Below are 19,514 nucleotides of genomic sequence, written 5' to 3'. Positions count from 1 at the left end.
AGATATTCATATTATGACCAAGTACGGCCAATATATTTATAGCAATCTTCTGCACGTACATAAACATTATAATTTATACAGGAAAATAAGCGACAAACATAATTTGAACACTAGAAATAACTACAAGCTTATACTAGGCTCTGTAAAATAAACAATTCTTTTGCATGCGATAGTATTAAATTGTACAATAAATTACCAAATAGTATATCTGAATTATCAATAAATAAATTAAAATCTTTTATTAAACGCAGACTTATGTCGAAGGCTTATAACAGTATTGAAGATTACGTAAACGATATTACGATATGGAATTAAATAGTATTATAGTTGTTTTTTATGGATTATATGGTTCAGCCTTGTGTTGTTTCACTGGTTTGCATTGTTTTGAAAATATGTTTAAACTTTTATGTAATTAATATGTATGTATCTGAATTGAATTTTTTGTGATTGACGTTGACGAACAGTCTTTTGATTTTATCTCAATAAAAAATTTTGACTTTGACTTTGATAGAGACTTGAAATTTGGTAGGAAATATTCCTATCGTCGAGTAGAGGTCAGCTTAGAATACAAACAGAAATTTCATCCATAAGGGAGGTTACAGGGGCGTTAATACACAATATATGGATCATTCAGAAAACCATTTTCGTTTTATTTCTTTTTATTCTTTCATGGGCATAAATAAACAAGATTTTTACTATGAACAGAAGAACGTCTGTCGGGTCAGCTAGTATATGATATTGTCAGCGGACTCTTAGGCTAGTCTTAAGAACATGAATGCTTGGTTACAGTGGTTGTAAAATTTAAGGTCTTATGTGTGTATAGATTCGCCGCCAGAGATGCAGTACACATTCATAGAGCAGGCACTACGTTCAGGCGGCTCAGTAGCGCTGCGCTGCGTGGCCACCGCCTTGCCGCCACCACGCTTCGTGTGGCTCCTAGATGGGCAGCCGCTACAGCAGAGCCTGCCCCGACACCGGTATGAGCCGCAGAGCATGTTCATAGATCAGGTGCTGTACTAAGTTGCCACGGCCTTGCCGCCACAATGCTTCGTGTGGCTCCTAGATGGACAGCCGCTGCAGTAGAGCCTGCCCCGACACCGGTATGAGCCGCAGAGCATGTTCATAGATCAGGTGCTGTACTAAGTTGCCACGGCCTTGCCGCCACCACGCTATGTGTAGCTCCCAGATGGGTAGCTACTACAAAAGAACCTGCTGAGACACCGGTACGAGAACTGGAACTCAAAATCAATAATTGATATATATTGTTAGCTGAGTGCTCTTATCTGCACCACCAGTACTTCAAATCGTCGCGGGGTCCACTGACTGCCCTGCTTTCTGCCCCGTGCATTTTTTAGCCTCGCCTTGTCTCACGCACCACCTTCACCATAGCCTCTTCAGTTCCCCGCCACTGCTTTGCGAACACCATCACCTACGCAAGCATGTCGTTCCGCCGCCTTAGACCAAGTACTAGTTACAACATCTTTTGATAGTTGATTAAGGTTTTAGAGGAAATTCAATTTCTCACTATTTCTCTTCCTTTTTTTCTAATAGAATTATTCATACAGAAATAAAAATTGAAATTAAAATATCGGTCACGAATCGACATAAAAACTATTCTATCTCTCAAGTTCGATCGTCCTACACACAATGTGCAAGTATTTTTTCGAGTCGGTTGAGTAATTCTGGAGTTCATCGCGGACAAACAACGTGACACAATATTCTTTATATTAAAATACTAAATGTTCTTCAAATAATAAAACAATTGAGAATATATTATTTCCCGCCAGATATTCGATATCGGAGGAGAGGTCGGCGAGCGCGGTTGGCGAGGTGGTGTCGGTGCTTAACATCAGCGCGACGCAGCCGAGCGACGGCGGCCAGTACACGTGTCGGGCTCACAACTCGCGCGGAGAGGCGCTACACTCAGCCAGACTCAATATCTATGGTCAGTACACACTCACTGTGTCATGTCCTATCAGATAGATGGATTCAGTGTCCTTTGAATGAATTCTCATTACCACTTCGCGATTCGATCTTTTTAACCGACTTCAAAAAGGAATAGGTTCTAAATTCGATCTGTATTTTTTTTATGTATGTGCACCGATTACTCTGAGATTTATGATCCGATTTACGTAATTCATCTTTAGTTCGATGCGGAATAGATGCCATTTGGTCCCATAAAATTGTACATAGATTGGCCTCGTAGTTTTCATTTTTTTGAACATTTTTATGAATTTTTTGTCTAAGTGGATTATCATAAATAACTGACACTAAAAAGTAAAAAATAAAAAAAATACTACGTTTAAAAAACCGACTACAAAAACTGAAAAGTATCAAATACTTAACTAAAAATTTAGTTTAATACATACACCTCTTATGCAAAACTTTACCTTTAATATTAATAAAATACTATTATTTGTATGTGCTACATATTGATAGCTTTGAAGTCGATTGTCGAGATTTTTTAAGATTCAATTCCTTTGATTTCTGAGCAATTTTGGTGTGCGAATTTTACGTGCTTGAAAGTGTATCTACGCGTATTATTTTACGTGTAGCAAAAGAATGCTTATAGTTTTGATAAATAAGTTAATAATATAATAAATAAGTTAATAATAAATAAAATAGTTTTGACAAACTAAAAGACAATTTATTGAATAAGGCGTTACTTTGCGGAAATCCATAATTATACAAATTATTTAAGTTTTCTTTAGTGTTAATTCCGCCAATATTTGTCTTTAAAACAATTCGACACGTGTTTCGCCTCTACACGAGGCATCCTCAGGACGTGTTGTCTCGCCAAAATCTGGCACGAGTCTCGTGACACACACGACACAATGTTGAAAAGCCGATATGTTTTAGAATAAATGAGTATTTTCAATTAAAACAATGCTATATGTTATATGTATATATGTTATATGTATATATGTTGGACAAAATAGTAACTGAAATATATTTAACGATAATTTTTCAGGTAAAGTAAACATTTTTTAACTTTTTCTAAAATAAATAAACTTTCAAGTCGAAATTAAATCAACAAATACTATCTATCTTACTTTTATAATTATGATAGTGTCACATTCACATTCATCAAACCTACAGAAGTCAACGTTAGTGTTAACTCTTGTATTTAACAAAATATGAAACATTTAATTAATTCCATTCATAATATAAGACAAAAATTGCCATAAATATAAATTTATTGAAAATAGTCGACGTTAGTGTTAACTCTTGTATTTAACAAAATATGAAACATTTAATTAATTCCATTCATAATATAAGACAAAAATTGCCATAAACATAAATTTATTGAAAATAGTCCAATGAAAATTGAACACTTAAAGGTTCTATACTATAGGCTTCACTGTCTCAAAACGTTCCCAAAAAAATGTTAACTCAACGTTAGTATGGTTCGCGAGGTTGTCACTTAAGAAACACGATAACATTATCCAATTACGTAAAGACATATTCAAATGATGAGAGAAGTTCACAGCAAACCTGAGAACTACTCTTTGATCAAAAAAAAATACTCTTAGGCTGGATTTAGTGCTCGACCGACGGTCAGCTCTAACGTCGTCTGTGATTTTATTGACAGCAAACTTGTTACGACGTAGACAATTACGAAGAATAATTAATACATTTGTAACCTCTTAATATTATAACCTCTTAATATTCATATATTAATGCGAACTGCATACGCAAACGATTATGGAATAAAAGACGGAGAAGATATCATGTTTACTCTATGAATTATAGAGCGTCTAATTGAAGGAGAAATTTATACAATATATTCGAAATAGCTAGAAAACCAATTTTACGCAATGGTCGGTTGCTCGGTCAGCGTCGCATAGAACGCACTTATTTATCGCATAGCGCGTCAGCGGACTGACGTACGTCGAATCGACCGACGGTTCTCATCAGCGCAACGTAGCTGTACGCGCGTAGCATTACATTATTATAGCTACGCTTGACCTACGTAACGATCACCGTCGGTCGAGCACAAAATCCAGCCTTAATATAAATTTTAAATATATATAAAGGTACTAAGCGTACTCATGTTTCAGGTCCGCCGTCGGTGCGACAAATGGCGCCCGTGCGAGCGGTGGCTGGAGAGAACATCACCGTGCTGTGTCCCTACGCCGGATATCCGATCAGGTCCATAGAGGTGCATTTGATAGCATAATTTCTTCATGAATATTAATTCATTTAAAGTTTTATAATATACTATCCGTTCCCACCCGCTTCGCTGGGCAAATTTTACAAGGAAATAAATTAAAATACAATAGAAAAATAATTAGACATAAAGGTCATCTAGGATAAATTGGCGGATGGTGGTAGTTTCATGTCAATATGATCAGTGGTTTAGGCGTGATTGAGCCTCAAACAAAGACCATTTTCATAATATATAGATAGATAACATGTAAACATTAAAATCAGAATGTCACTAAAATTACACTATTAACAATTTGCTTAGCTAATCATGTAACATAATGTTCAATGTTATTCCGACTTACTCATTCAAGGGATCTCCAGAAAAAATCAGAAGTTCCTCCTCCGATGCTCCTGCATCGCAGCTTTAGTAAGCGGAAATGAACCAAATTCCCCGACTAGTATTGTTGACATCGGTGACTGTTCCATTGATTGTGCAGCGAGGTGCGGTGGTCTATGAGAGGTGCGGGCGGGGTGGTGGGGCGAACAGGGCGGGTTCGTGCGCGGAGTGCGGCGCTGATGCTGTCCCCCGCACTGCCTGCTGATGCCGGCGTGTACACGTGCAGCGTGAGCGCACCCGCCGCTCCTCCCGCGGTGCTCGACGTGGAGATACAAGTCAGAAGTAAGGCTCAGTTGCAGAATAAAATAATCTAATATACTCTGATACTTCTATATTCTCATTCTTTGTCTTTCTATTAAACATTTTTATAAATATTAAATATTAGGCCAAAGGCCGACCGTACTTACTTTACTTCATTCTTTAATCTCTCTTTTATTCGATTCTGTTCTTAATATTCTTCTTGCTCGTGTCAATATTCTAATTTGAATTCTTTATCTTTACGGTCAACCTTCTAAAAATTAGTTCTTATATACAGATAACATCTCCTTGTTACAATATAAGACTGACCTATTTAGTGTTCTAATTAGTGTCACTAATTTAGTGCCACTGTCCCAAATACCACAGTGTCTCAAGACGAAGGTTTTCAACCAGTGTGTGTTGCCTGTGATGACGATACGCAGACGTGGGCGCTAATTATGGGCTTTATGAGAAAGCTCGTTGTTGCTCAGAGGGCAATGGAAAGGGCTGCGCTCGGAGTATCCCTGCGACCTCGAGCAGCAATGAGGAGATCCTTAGGAGCCGACATGGCCCAAATGATTGCGAAACTGAAGTGGCAGTGGGCAGGGTACTTAGTTCAACGGACTGATGGCTGTTGAGGCAGTTAAGCCCTCGAACGGCGACCACGTACCGGAACACCGGAACACGCAATGTTGGTAGGGCCCCCACAAGATGGACCGACGATCTGGTCAAGATCGCCGGAATAGATTAGATGAGGTCAGTGCAGGACTGATTGTCGTGGAAATCTTTGGGGGAAGCCTTTGTCCAGTAGTGGACGTCTTCCAGCTGATGATGATGACGATGAGCTGTTTGTCAAGTACAACACAAGTCAGCATTTTTGTAATCTATTACAATTATAGATCCACCGAAGATATCACCGTTCATGTTCTCACCGGAGCTGACGGAAGGCAGCTCTGTGCAAGTGCTTTGTGGAGTATCGTCTGGAGACAAGCCTGTCTATTTTTCCTGGCTTAAAGACGGAGAACCCTTATCACCAAAATTGCAGGTAAAATAAGTTCTAAGGATTGTAGTAGAAAATATAGTCGAAAGTAAAATGAAAATTATTTCATAACTGCTCTAATGTGGTTTATGCAATCAATGGCAATATCACTCCAGCGCACCTGGCTAAAGCAGTTGGGGAACGATTTTCTTCGGACATATCTTACTGGCCGAGAGGTATAGTTAAATACTGGAGATTATTTGTTATAAACCTGAAAACAAACACCGTAAGAAAACGGTATCTGCTATGTCTTCGAGTCCTCCCTTGAGAAGGTTGAGGAATGGAGTAAAACGAAACCTAGTTCAATTAAACCTCCAGAAGACTCTAGTCATGCGTTTCAAAATAGGGGGAAAGCTATTTGTTTCAGACACACTTTAAGAGTAATACTTTCATCTTTTGTTTGGTGCACACCTTTTATCAGCTCTGACCATTTGACAGCGTGTAACGCGAAGCTGCTCGAATTGTCGGAACTCCATTGATCTGTGAACGGCATAATTTTTAGCATTCGTAGAGATGTCGCATCTTTGTGCGTCTTCTACCGCATTTATCGTTAAGTATTCCGAAGAGCTGCTTTCCTTGATTTTTGCCACCAAATCCCATCATTGCAAGATACGCCGCAAACTTTGATATCATCCCCAACATCTGTTGGTGTCTAAATACAGTGCGGTTTTCAAGGAACTTCCATTTATGTACCTTCAACCAAACTATCAAATGAGCTTCCATGCACAGAGACCACGACGATACGACATCCTTCCTTCCTTAAAAAAAGACCTTCACAAAGCACTTACACCTTCCTTAAAGGCCATCAACGCTTAATTGGTGCGTTCAAACTATAAGTCTGAGTGGTATTACAATTTTGCTCACACATAAGATGTCAAGTCTCATTTGTCCAGTGATTTCACCAGCTGCGGCTCCCTTCAGACCGAAACACAGTAATGTTTAATCATTACTGATTCACGGCAGAAATAGGCGCCATTGTGGTACCCATAACCTAGCAGGCGTGTTAAGGAACCTCCCACTGGTAAAAGTCACCATTTATAGGTTATAGAATATTTTTTTAAGAATAAATTATTGGGGTACAATATTAGTTGTTACAAAAATTACTGTTACAAAGTATACATTGGTACAATGTAAGTAACTTTAATTTTACAAGTATTCTGACCTCACACTAGGTTTCCCTGTGTCGTGAGGTCCAGTCTCTTCCCCTATATTAGTACAAAATAAAAATAAAATAAATTCGCGTGTGTGTGTGTGTGTGTGTGTGTATGGATTTGTGTGTAAGTGTTTGTGTGTGTGCTTAGTAAGAAAAGACAATTGATAACGTAGGTATAATAATTTAAATTATTGTTTTTGACAACTTATTACAAATTATATTTTCAGATAGAAGAGAAGAGTTTAAATGAGTTTTCACTGCTGATGTTCCCGCAGCTGTCTGCACGGCATAGCGGCCAGTACACGTGTCGCGTCACTAACCACGCGGCCACTGCCGATTACACAGCCACGCTTGTCGTCAACGGTATCCTCTCATTACTGTTTACACTGTAAGAGCGCTTTCACGGTGAAAAACGTAGACCTTTAAAGCTATGCTGTAAACAGTCTCGACCTGTTTGTTACCTTGTCACTGTTTCCCCAAAAGTTATCAGTCACGGGGATTTTGGCATCATCATCATAGGCTGTTAATACGTATGGTAAACTGTTTTCCAAGGTCACAAAAAGTGATATTTTAATTTCTGAGATTAGTTATTATACAAATAAAATATGAAAACATAATTTGGTTAATTTTGTTCGCGTCATGGACGCCACGCCCATATACTCCACAATAATTGGTTGAGGCGGGCGTTATAGTAATAGTGTGTATTGTCCAATTATTCTATAAATTTATGTATTTAATAAATCAACCGTGGTTGCAGTGGCTCCGGCTTGGCACATGGAACCGTCGGACATGTCGGTGCTACTCGGGTCTCCGCTGCGGCTGGAATGTGCTGCCCGAGGTCACCCCACGCCACTCGTCACATGGTACCGGCGGATCGCTGCAGCTAGTGGTCTGTACTCGTTTTGTGTCGCCACATTCATTTATTTATACAAATACTTTGCTATTCGTAGGGAATGGCTGGATAAGACGGGGACGTTAAGGTATTTTATGAATAAAACCCATGTTTTTAATTGCACAATAAAGGAACTTTTATTTAGAAAGAAATAAGTCTTTCTTCCTTTCATGGTAATCAGTCAAAACAAAAATATATAATTCTTCTCATAGAAATATCAATTTTAAAAAAATAGCTAAATCTCCCCATATTACCCCACTTATAGGGCAAGACGGGGTTCCCCCTTAGGTAAGATGGGGTATAGAATATTTAAAAGTCGTCATCTCCACAAATGCGGCAGATATTGACATCTTCGTCATCGTTATCTGCCATCCTGCCACAGCCACAATACGCCCACTAACCGCAACGTTGGCAGGTGATCCATCCTTCTGTAAAGTTCAGAATGCAAGGCATGGAAGAACAGACATTCTGTATCTTCTTTGGTTTTGAGATCTCTTAGTTACTATCCACTCTTTTTTTATATTTGGTTTCGGTTCTTACTGTTTTGTCTTTCCTCTAATTCTGTTTTATATGGATAAGCAGTTATATTATCCACTCTTTTTTTATATTTAGTTTCGGGTTCTTACTGTTTTGTCTTTCCTCTAATTCTGTTTTATATGGATAAGCAGTTATATAGCAGCTTTTCCTCTTTTTCGAACTTGTCTTGGTCATTTTCCGGCCTTTCGTGGATAAGGCAATAACTGATTCGGGCTAACCAGATGGAATGCTGCATTATAAAAAGAATCATTTACTATTGCTTGCTGTACTAGATATGATGTTGTAGTAGTTGTCTGAGATAGAATTTTTTATGAATAATTTAAGGCAGGTGGCCGTACGAGTAACAGGAGCTGACGATGTTATTATTGTTGGAACTGTCAGTGTTCGTTTCGAACCATAATTTATAAAAATTATTTAAACTAACCCAACGAATAACGATAATTTTGAATTAAATCTAAATCCAAAAATAATAAATCTGCGGGTAAGATATAGGGTACGAACCCCGTCTTTCCGCTAGTAGACACCCCATATTTCTCAAACTAGATCTATAAGTTAAATTTTTTGAGGTTATAAATCAAAGCAAAGCGGAACGAATTAATGAGTTTAGAAAAGTGAAAGAAACAAACATTAATGAAAAAATATGTCAGGCATCTTGCATAACACATATGAAAAACAGTTACGCACTTTATATACGTCTTTATTAGATAAAACCATTTAAAATTAAGAAAACATAATGTGACACTAACAACTAATCCTAAACACTGTAATATTGCGTTAAAGTAATTTTCTAGTGACACTGCATTACCTATTTTCGTAGGGTAGAGTTCCCATCTTACCTTGCTATCCCGTCTTACCCCACCTTAAGATGAGACGGCTGAATCTTGTGTCATTTAAAAATATTATAATTATTCAGTTTTTGAAAATTCATACTAATTTTAATTAATAAACTTATTTAAGATAAAGATTAATATATTATGATTTGTTTTGTGATATTAGGTTAGTAAACTTAAGTTAAACTTAAGTTTTTAAAATAACGTAATAAAATAGAATTACAGTGGATTTTTTTTTTAAATTCATGTGAGACATTTACAAACAAAGGATGGTCATCCATTTAACTTCTTGTTGTATAACTTGAAGTGAGGAAATCAATCGATATTGAGACAGTTATAGAACTTATAGACCTCATAGCATTTTTATCACCTTATTGTGTGATAGAAAAATATTGAATTGACAGAGAAACATTCCAAGTAACAGTAGATCTCGTAGAGTAGAAAAATTTGCAAAAGGATGTTCCAATTTTCCTAAATGATTCCTGCTGGTTTAAAGTGAAATCAAAAGGTTTTTTGTGTATTTACTATCCAAATGTTTTGAGTTTTCTTTAGTGTTTATTCCGTGAGTCAACATCTCCTTAGGATGCCACGTGTAGAGGCGAAACACGTGTCAAATTGTTTAAAGACAAATATTGGCGGAATAAACACTAAAGAACTACTTGAATAAATTTTGTATTTACTATGCTGCAGCGGGAATATCGGGAGTTTCGGAAAGTACAGATTCAGAGGGATGGGAAGCAATGGGGTCAGAATGGGAGAAGGGCAGCGGCGATCGGGGAATTGGACGTGCGATGGTAGTGTCACCTGCTGCCACGCGATCGTTGGCGGGGCTATACCGGTGCGCCGCTAGCAATGGTGTCGGACCGCCGCTCCATAAGCACATTAATGTTACGGTCCAAGGTAAGACAGATGTTGTATTTTGAAGTTATACTTCTTTAGGCTCGTTATGAAAAAATGATGAATGAGAGTGAAATTTTAAGAACACAAAATTAACAGGGTGAAGTTGGTTCCTAAAATTTTCTGACGTTTACGACATTCGTTTTTTTTTTTTTTGGTTTTTTCGTCCATTATTAGGACAGGCAAAGGGTTCAAGCCCATACAGCCGTATTCTTTATTTAATAATTAATTATCAAAGCCATCTTTGCAAGATTTTTACAATGTTGTTCTTTCAACAAACGTAGAATAGCACGAGGAATAAATACTTTTAAAGATTTTTGCTTTGTTACATCAAAGAAGTATAACTTCTTTCGTGCATACATAAGTACACACACCCTTTTTTTGGTACAAAAGTATGTATAATATAATTAATAAGAATATGGAATAATGAGCATACAAATCATCTGATAATAAGTGATAACCATAAGTAACTCTTACACCACCGGAGGAATACAGGAGAAATTCCGGTCTTTCAGGTGTATTCACTTAGTTAAGGTGGTACTCGGCCATGTCATTATATCCTAGAAACACTGCTAATCAACTTTCATTCCATAGTTTGGCTGTAAATGAAATAAAACGAAGAAAGACGTTCTTGAACGCCACACAGCCAGATCCTGGAAATCAGCAGGAGTCAGTCAGATCAAATAACTCTTCGGAATACCTTCCGTGATAAATACAGTAGAAGTAACATTGAAGGGACAAGGGAAATCTTTGCACAACGCCAAGATCTTCACAGAGTACTGGATCCCTAACCATTCACAGCCAACTGGTACGTGGCGTTCATTGAATAGCCCTCCTCTGCAGCACAAATATGGTATGTTTTAGTTATTTATGCAACTGTTGTGTAATAAGGGGTATTAAAACACGAATGTGGATGATAATAGTATCACATGAGTGTTTTAATACCTAATTAGCAACAGTTGCATACAAGACTTTATCTACACCCAGAATATGAATCCTCTAAAAGATTCTGAAACAGCTTACTGCTAACATTAAAACACCAGTCCTAATATCATTCATTACTGATTATATACAAATAAACTAAGTATTAATGAAACAATTACTTATTTTAGTAGTAATTTACATTTTGTATAGTGCAATAATTAAATTTCACTCGAATATAATGTTCTTTTGCAGCGTTTTAAATGAATCGCTCATTTTTTGTAAACAAAACAATAAAAATATCGAAGAAAAATAGCGGGGATTCAAATAACCTACTTTTTTTACGGCGCGCCACGTTCTGGTAGTGTGGAACGCGCGTAAACGAAAATGTTCTTTTTTTCTAATTCATACAGATACCACGCATGGAGCAATAAGAATGTGGCTGTCTGTTGAAACTCTTTGCGCATGAAGGGATTAAAAAAAACAAAGGAGTGATGTTATGAAATTCAGTACAACATTACAACACTCTTTTGGATGATGCAATGGTTATTAGAGCATTGGGTGTTTTAATATGGCAATAAGCTTACTGTATCAGAATCCTTAATAGAGGATTTAAAGCATGGGTGTATATAAAACTATATACAAGTCTTATGAGTAAGTAAGGAAGGTAGGAGGATTGATGAATAGTAATTTAGTAAAATATTTGGATTAGAGGCCGCGAACTTTGGCAGTGCAAGCGACATGTTGCGCAACGTGAGTGCCGTACGCGGGGAGAGCGCCAAGCTGAGCTGTATCGCGCGCGGAGACCCTCCACTCACCCTGCACTGGTCCTACCGGGGGGCAGCACTCGACCTCACCAGCTACAGGTTGAGTTACGATATAATAATAATAATCCTTTATTCAACTAATAATATGTGGTACAAAATGTTTTTGTGCCCTACCCTCTGCGATAGGATACCCTGAGTTGCAGAGGCTAGGTCCTTCCGAAAGGCTATGCATTATTAAACATAATTAGCAAACCCACTAAAAAGAGGTATGTGTGTGTGCGTGTATGTGTATGAGTGCGTGTGTGTGTAAGTGTGTGTGTGTGTGTGTGTGTGTGTGTGTGTGTGTTTTTTTTTAAGTATTTGTTAGTATGTCAAACTGTGCACAAGATTAAATAAATGTTAGTAATTGAATATTAAGTTTTAATTTTAAGAACATTTTCTGTATCTTCGTATTTTAATACTATTAGCCATGATTTTAAAGATTTTGTTAACGAGAATTTATTTACTTTACTTATATTTTTATTATATTTACTGAAGTAGTTGTAAGCGTATGCCGAATTAAATTCATACTGTGACTATATATATAATATAATATATATATATTATAATATAATATAATCACTTTATTTGTGTAGGTCACGGAAATGACACTTATGAATTATGTCAAAAAAATATTTTTGCTTATTGAATCTACCGCTACTTCGTAAAGGGTTGAGCTAATGAGGAGAAGTAACAAGAAACTCATTGCCACTCTTTTATATCATGATTTTCATTTTCATCGATTTACAAATCATTTCAATTTCAATATAATATAATATGTAAAGTGATGCAACAAACATACTCAAACGTCAAATAGTAATTTCCTTACAAGAGTAAAGCTAAGGCCGTAAGGCTAAATCTTTTAAAGTGGACTGTGTTATATTTTATAATTAACTCCAAAATGATATTAAAATATTATCAATTTAAAAAAAGTTAATGTGTCGTAAAAAATAAATTAACATCTAAGGCCTATTTTAATATGAAAGATTATTTGAATGATAAAGATAGTTGGAATTAATGTTTCTAAATTTATTGTTAATGAATATTGTTACACTCATTTGAATGCTATTGTAACTTTTGTACTTTATTCTTAATTGCAATAAATAACTTATAAAATTTTACAGTGAATAAAGATTTTTTTGAATTTGAATTTGAATGATAACTATATATTATTAAACAAGTGTGCTAAGTTGCTTATTATACAAGAGGACGTGGGTTGCAGCCCGAACCATAGGCGAGGGCGTAAATCAGCCGAGTGACTTTTTTAACACACTTGCGAGGAATAAACAAACATATTAATAATGTTTTTTCGTCTTAATTAGGGACACATGTTTTTATTCCAAAAATATAAATGGATTATCAGCGGCATAAAACCTCTTTGTAAAAAAAAACCGATTGAAAATGCTCTGTTTACATATTGTCTCATATAATTGGCAGTTCGGAACTTCACTTTACTTTTTAATGATTCTATTATGCACTAGTGTACATTATTAACGATGTAGTGAGGCTCACATTGCAGCAAGTGCATTGAAAAATTCTTTATTACACTAAAAATAGTAATGCATACTCGCGTAAAAATACTGTGCCAGTGGGAGGCTCATTTGCACAGGATGCCGGCTAGATTATGGACACAACAGCGCTTACGGTGTTTTGGTCTGAAAGGCGCCGTAACTAGTGAAATTACTGAGCAAATGAGACTTAACATCTTATGTCTCAAGGTGACGAGCGCAGTTGTGATGCCGCTTAGGATTTTTGGGTTTTTCAAGAATCCTGAGCGGCACTGTATTGTAATGGGCATGGCGTATCAATTACCATCAGCTGAACGTCCTCCTCGTCTCGTCCTTTATTATAATTTAAAAAAAAAGTGCAACAGCTGTTTTGCCAACGACAATTCAATGATTGAATTTACATTGGCAAAACCGTTGGTGTCGAGACACTTGGCCTGTGGGGCCCAGAGGCGCGGAGATTGTTCAAAATACTATCTTCGCGCCTCAATAAGGCTACTGGAAACCCAAGCGCTGGCAGCTATTTCGGTCAACGGATCAGCCTTGCTATCCAACGCGGTAATAATGCCAGTATTCTTGGTACGCTTCCAGGTAATGATAGTTTTAATTTTATGTAGTCGTAGTATTGTAAATATAGTTATAAGATTTGTTTTGTTTGAATAATAAATATAATGATTGAATTTGAACACGACAAAATATAGAATAAACTTAGATTAAGGATTGGTCTCCGCTGCGCTCCAACTATTTCTCGGCCCAAATGGGCGTACTCTAATCAGTCTAGAGCAATGTGTGACGCTGACATGCCACATGTTCTGTTAAACTTTGCTAATAATTGAAACTAAAAGGCTGGCTGGCGTGGTTAAACTTTATAAAAAGTATACTACAAAATATAAGAAAGACATAGGGATCACATATCATTAGTAAGTAATTTGTATTTTATTAATTTCAATGTAAAATATCACGAAGCGTATGTTTGAAAGATGCCATCGAGTGTCAAGATACCACGCACAAAAGCATCTAATAGTTGTAGTAGGACCGATCTTTTAAAAATGGAGAAAGCAAAGCATGTTAAGGGTCATTGCGATCCATATTAAAATTTTTAAGCTTCCTAAAGACCCTGCAACAATCTTATTTAAAGTGATTATTATTATAATGAAATTACCATTCATGATAGCTAGGTAGCTATTTATTTCCTATGCTAAGTAGGTATTACTATATCGTGGTCTTCCAACGCATACATTACTGTCTGCAACTAATGTGCGTTTCACCCTGAAATAATATTGTTTTTTAAAGTACGAGTACATACCTATTTATATTAGAGAAAAAACTAAGCAATTTTTAAAAGATGACCTTATACGAGTTAGGTTCAGTTTTGGGTAAAGAAGACAACCCTAATGTCGTCAGAATAGGTAAGAGTCACGCGATAGAAAGAGAAGCAATTTCTAGGTAAGTAAATAAAAATGTAGGTTAATAGCGCTGTGCGATCTAAATTACACCTTATTGTATAGCAGCAAGAGTCCCTGTTTCTTTAATTGATTTTGCAGAGTGAGAGTTCTGTACTTCTACTATTATATATTTTTTGCTCGTACTCGGTCCGTAGGTGGCGCGTAGCGGAGGAGCGAACGAGCGAAGGCGTGCGCTCGACACTCAGCGTGACGGCAGCTGAGCGGCGTGACGCGGGCGAGTACCGCTGTCACGCCGCCAACCGTCACGGCAGCTCCGACGTCTTGCTGTTTCTGCACGTGCTGGGTATGACTGTACATTTCAACTAATTTACAATATCATCATCAGGCGGAAGACGTCCACTGCTTGACAATGGCCTCTCCCAAAGATTTAAACGACGATCAGACCTGCCCTGCCCTCATCCAACGTATTCCGGTGATCTTGGCCAGATCGTCGGTCCATTTTATGGCCTCAATACAGCTTCCCAAAGAGTAGGTATCAAAATGAACATGGACAAGACGAAGATCATGTCAGATAACCATGTCACACCTACTCCCAATTGGGAACTGTACTCTCGAAATTGTCGACGAGTACGTCTACCTCGGACAAACAATCCAGTTAGGCAGATCCAATTTCGCGAAAGACGTCACTCTTCGAATCCAACTTGGATGGGCAGCGTTCGGAAACCTCTTCTTGTCCCAAATACCACAGTGTCTGAAGACGAAGGTTTTCAACCAGTGTGTGTTGCCAGTGATGACTTACGGTACGCAGACGTGGTCGCTAACTATGGGCCTTATGAGAAAGCTCCTGATAAATTAAAACTAATGACTAATTTACATAATCTCTACTAATATTATAAATGTGAATGTAAGTTTCTTTGTTACGCTTTTACGCCAAAGCTACTGAACCAATTTTGAAGAAATTTGGTACAGTGATAGAATAGAGCATCAGAAGAGACATTTTATGCCGGAAAAATCCATGGCTCCCGCGGGATTTATAGAAATTTAAATTCACGTCGATGAGCTATAACTATATTGGTATAGTAGGTTTAGTTTGCCATAGCTATCTTCCTCGAAATAAGATTCATATAATATGTTGGGAACGGGAGCGAAAACGGGAACCGGAACTGGAATATGACATGAGATAATCTTCAATTCTTAACTTGCTTATTATTTTTAAAAACCCTTTATCTACGCGGACGAAGTCGTGAAGACCTTACTGCATTTGATACCATGACGAGATGAGATCCTCGATAGAATATCTACCAATGAGCTTTGTAAGCTCTCAACAGCCATCACCACCCTTCTCAAAAAAACACCCTGTATATCTCTTTCGTCTTTCAGATGAATGATAATGATGCTCATTATGTTTCGTTCACACAGAGCCGCCAGAGGCGCCGCGTTCGTTACAACTGGCCGGGCTCGACTCTCGTTGGGTGCGCGTGCGCTGGCGAGCGACAGTCTCCGCCGCTCTGGCCGCCGACACACTCTTCACCGCGCTGTTCGCACCCCTACACGTGCCGCACCTACACTTGTCACCCGACTCCGCTCTGGAACAATACAACTTGACCTTGGACCCGTTGCTTGACAAGTGATTATAAATAAAATGCCTTAGATTTATACGTCTAGATTTACTGTTAGACAACCGATAAAAAAAGGCCAGCTTAATTACTTTAGTGTGCGTGACAAGCTACTAAGTCTTACACTCGCGATTTGTATGTCACAGTGTGCTTGCATTGCTCAAAATAGAGGATAACCATCAACCCCAATTTTTACACAGTTCATAAATCCTGCTACATATACTCTACAGCTGAATATCTAAGTGATCGGACTGCCTGGGCCTAGATTATGATTATTTTATAGCAATAGCAATGACAATATTGTATATTTTACTAAAAAGAGCGCAAAAAAAGAATGCTGGGAGAGTTCGTTGCGCCGTTTCTTCTATCTCAGAGCTCCATTTCTGAAGCGGTCGGTAGTAGTATCTTGTATATTAGAAGTGACATTAAAAATAATTCTAAAAGAATCAATTTTGAGAATATAAATGCCTCTTATGTCACAGTGTATCTAGTCGTATAAATGATCTATGAAGCTAATAATACTTTAAGTATAATATCAATCTATTGATAATGTTGGTAACGGTGAACTAACGTTGTAGCTCGCATGTCGGTGACGCTCAGCTCGCGAGCCACAGCGCCACAATCAGCCGCCTTCAGCCGGCGACGGCCTATTCGCTACGACTGCTCGCGACCAACAACATAGGACAGTCTCCCCATTCAGAAACACTGCTCTTCACCACCCTAGAGGATGGTATGTTGCTTTTTTTAATGAAAATGAGGGACGAGACGAGCAGGACGTTCAGCTGATGGTAATTGATACGCCCTGCCCATTACAATGCAGTCCTGCTCAAGATTATTGAAAAACCCAAAAATTCTGAGCGAACTACATACATAAGATGTCGTCTTATTTGCCCAGTAATGTCACTAGCTATGGCGCCCTTCAGACCGAAACACAGTACTGCTTACACATTACTGCTTCATGGCAGAAATAGGCGCCGTTGTGGTACCCATTATCTAGCCGGCATCATTAGGATCCCATTGATGCAATGCTGCTGCAATAGCGGATGCTAGGGAAATCTAGTTTCTTCCAACTGCAATAGTTCTTCTAGCGGTTGCTAGGGGCTTCTTGTATTTCTTGGGAGGGGGAGTGATACTCGACTCAGTTCTTGATTCCAATTTATTTATTTATAATTTTCTACAATATATATTATACATTAGTAGTAGGGATTCGCCGGTTCTGGCTCACAGTAGTGGGGGTTCGCCGGTTCTGCCTCCCCGGTTCTGGCTCATTTGTTCGTGATGCCTACAAAAAAAAAAAAAAAGTTTGGTGTCAAACTGGGGGTTTTGATGTATTTCCGAGTGATTGCGATGATCCGTTTTTCGATATCTCTTATAGTTACAAAGTTAGCTTTTTAAGTTAAACAGATCCATACTCATTACTAATCAGTGGTAATTAACCTAATTATTGGTGAGCGACTCAATGTCGATTCTTTGAAAGTGATAGATGTAATTAGTAAATTACCTCTCACATTCGTTACTACGATTAAAACGACAGTTTTATGCTGTGTTTATTATTAAGTTAACAGATGATATAAATAAAGTACATAATAAAACATCGTTGCAAATTGTATCATTTTAAAAATATTTGATGAAATCATTCAAACTCTTCTTATTAAACTTAAAGTATAGATACATTAAACAGTACTCGCAACACATGCTGCGGTAAATAAATTCTTTACTCTTGTAGTATTGTGGATATACATTCTGCAATTGCTTTGTAAAAACCTCAGCTGGAATCCCTGACTTGGACGATCATATGAATTGAAGTATTTTCCAATACCCTGCTCACCAATGTGTATTGCAACCTAGTGAGAGCCTGGCTTATTTTCACTATCTACATTGTTGACAATATAACAGGGCGTTACAACGTATATCGACAATCGGTTTGCTGCGTAAACATTATTTTGAATACTGAGATCAATTTTCTTCAAATTTCATTGTATTCATATTACCGTCGCATAATGTATTTAAAAGTTATTGGATTACAACTACACAAACAAAACACATTTACAATAAAATAAAACATCATTTTAAGTACATATTTAATTTCAATATTATAAGGCAATATAGTAGTAAGTTTAACTAAAACTATTACACACCTTTACAAACGATCAAACACAAACATAACTGCGGTAATCTACTGAAATATTATGATTTTTATCAATTTTATTGTACAACTTGAGAAAAGTGATAAAGCTCTTTGTCATTTTCTTAATGTAACAAATTTTGAGATAAATAAAATACACTTTAGTTTCTGTGATTATTTCCTTTCGCGAATATATCAATAATTCGACCATCAGATTTCCTCATCGGGTCATTAATTATTTTTAGTATTAGTTTAAGATTTTTCTTTCACCAAACATATTATAGAGATCAGGTTGTTATATCTTGAAACTAATTGACATGGTTGAGATTGTATAAAGGTTGCAATTCATCAAAGCATCAGGTGATTTGGATACAATTTGTGTCACTGACATCATTCAAAAATATTATAAAATTATTTACGAAAACTGATTTTTCACACCCACACACAGTGCACCCTCTACTACAAAAAGGTTTCATATAATATAATGAGACAATTTATTGTTAAACTACCATTTATTGATTATATTTAAATAGAACTATTTATAAGTAAAACAATATACAGTACCTACATCATAACTTACTCCACAAGTTATATATCTAAATAAAAGATGTATTTACTCTCATTCGTTTCAAAAAAAAAAAAAATTCAAACTTAAAACTTATTTAACATTTATTTTATTTTGAAGAACAATTTAGTTTTTCGTAATAGAACTGCAACCAAATTTTCATTTTAAAATAGATAAACTATGGAATTCTATCTTGGCAATTAAATCATACAGTGCAATTTTACATTTACTCTTTTTTCAATATTTTCCATTGTTCCTTATACGTTGAGTTATTTATTAATTTATAAAAATCTTCTCGAAATCAGATGTAGGTAGCTTGTTAATGCATGTTTGTATTTAAATCTATGTAATATTTTAACCATGAGCTTTGTTTGAATTTTAAAATTCTATGAATATTTTGTTTTTTCTGTGTGTGTGTGTGTGTGTGTGAGAGACATTG

At 36.9% G+C, this 19,514-nt stretch overlaps 1 protein-coding gene across 1 annotated transcript in view; it reads left to right on the top strand.

Moving 5' to 3' along the window:
* LOC126968687 (cell adhesion molecule Dscam2-like) overlaps nucleotides 1-15,087 on the top strand; it is a 41,599-nt gene extending 26,512 nt beyond the window's left edge. The window contains exons 10-19 of the mRNA XM_050813739.1: nucleotides 824-977; nucleotides 1,788-1,945; nucleotides 4,062-4,162; nucleotides 4,647-4,828; nucleotides 5,683-5,828; nucleotides 7,203-7,338; nucleotides 7,733-7,864; nucleotides 9,925-10,134; nucleotides 11,765-11,918; nucleotides 14,964-15,087. Coding sequence (XP_050669696.1) covers nucleotides 824-977; nucleotides 1,788-1,945; nucleotides 4,062-4,162; nucleotides 4,647-4,751 — 518 coding nt within the window. The 3' untranslated portion in view covers nucleotides 4,752-4,828; nucleotides 5,683-5,828; nucleotides 7,203-7,338; ... (2 more) ...; nucleotides 11,765-11,918; nucleotides 14,964-15,087. The remainder of the gene's footprint in view (nucleotides 1-823; nucleotides 978-1,787; nucleotides 1,946-4,061; nucleotides 4,163-4,646; nucleotides 4,829-5,682; nucleotides 5,829-7,202; nucleotides 7,339-7,732; nucleotides 7,865-9,924; nucleotides 10,135-11,764; nucleotides 11,919-14,963) is intronic.
* The last annotated feature ends 4,427 nt before the right edge of the window (nucleotides 15,088-19,514 follow it).

This window comes from Leptidea sinapis, chromosome 16 (genome assembly GCF_905404315.1).
Source record: "Leptidea sinapis chromosome 16, ilLepSina1.1, whole genome shotgun sequence".
In the NCBI taxonomy this organism is placed as follows: domain Eukaryota; kingdom Metazoa; phylum Arthropoda; class Insecta; order Lepidoptera; family Pieridae; genus Leptidea; species Leptidea sinapis.
Note: the sequence above shows the minus strand (reverse complement) of the source record. Positions and strands in the feature narration are given on the sequence as shown.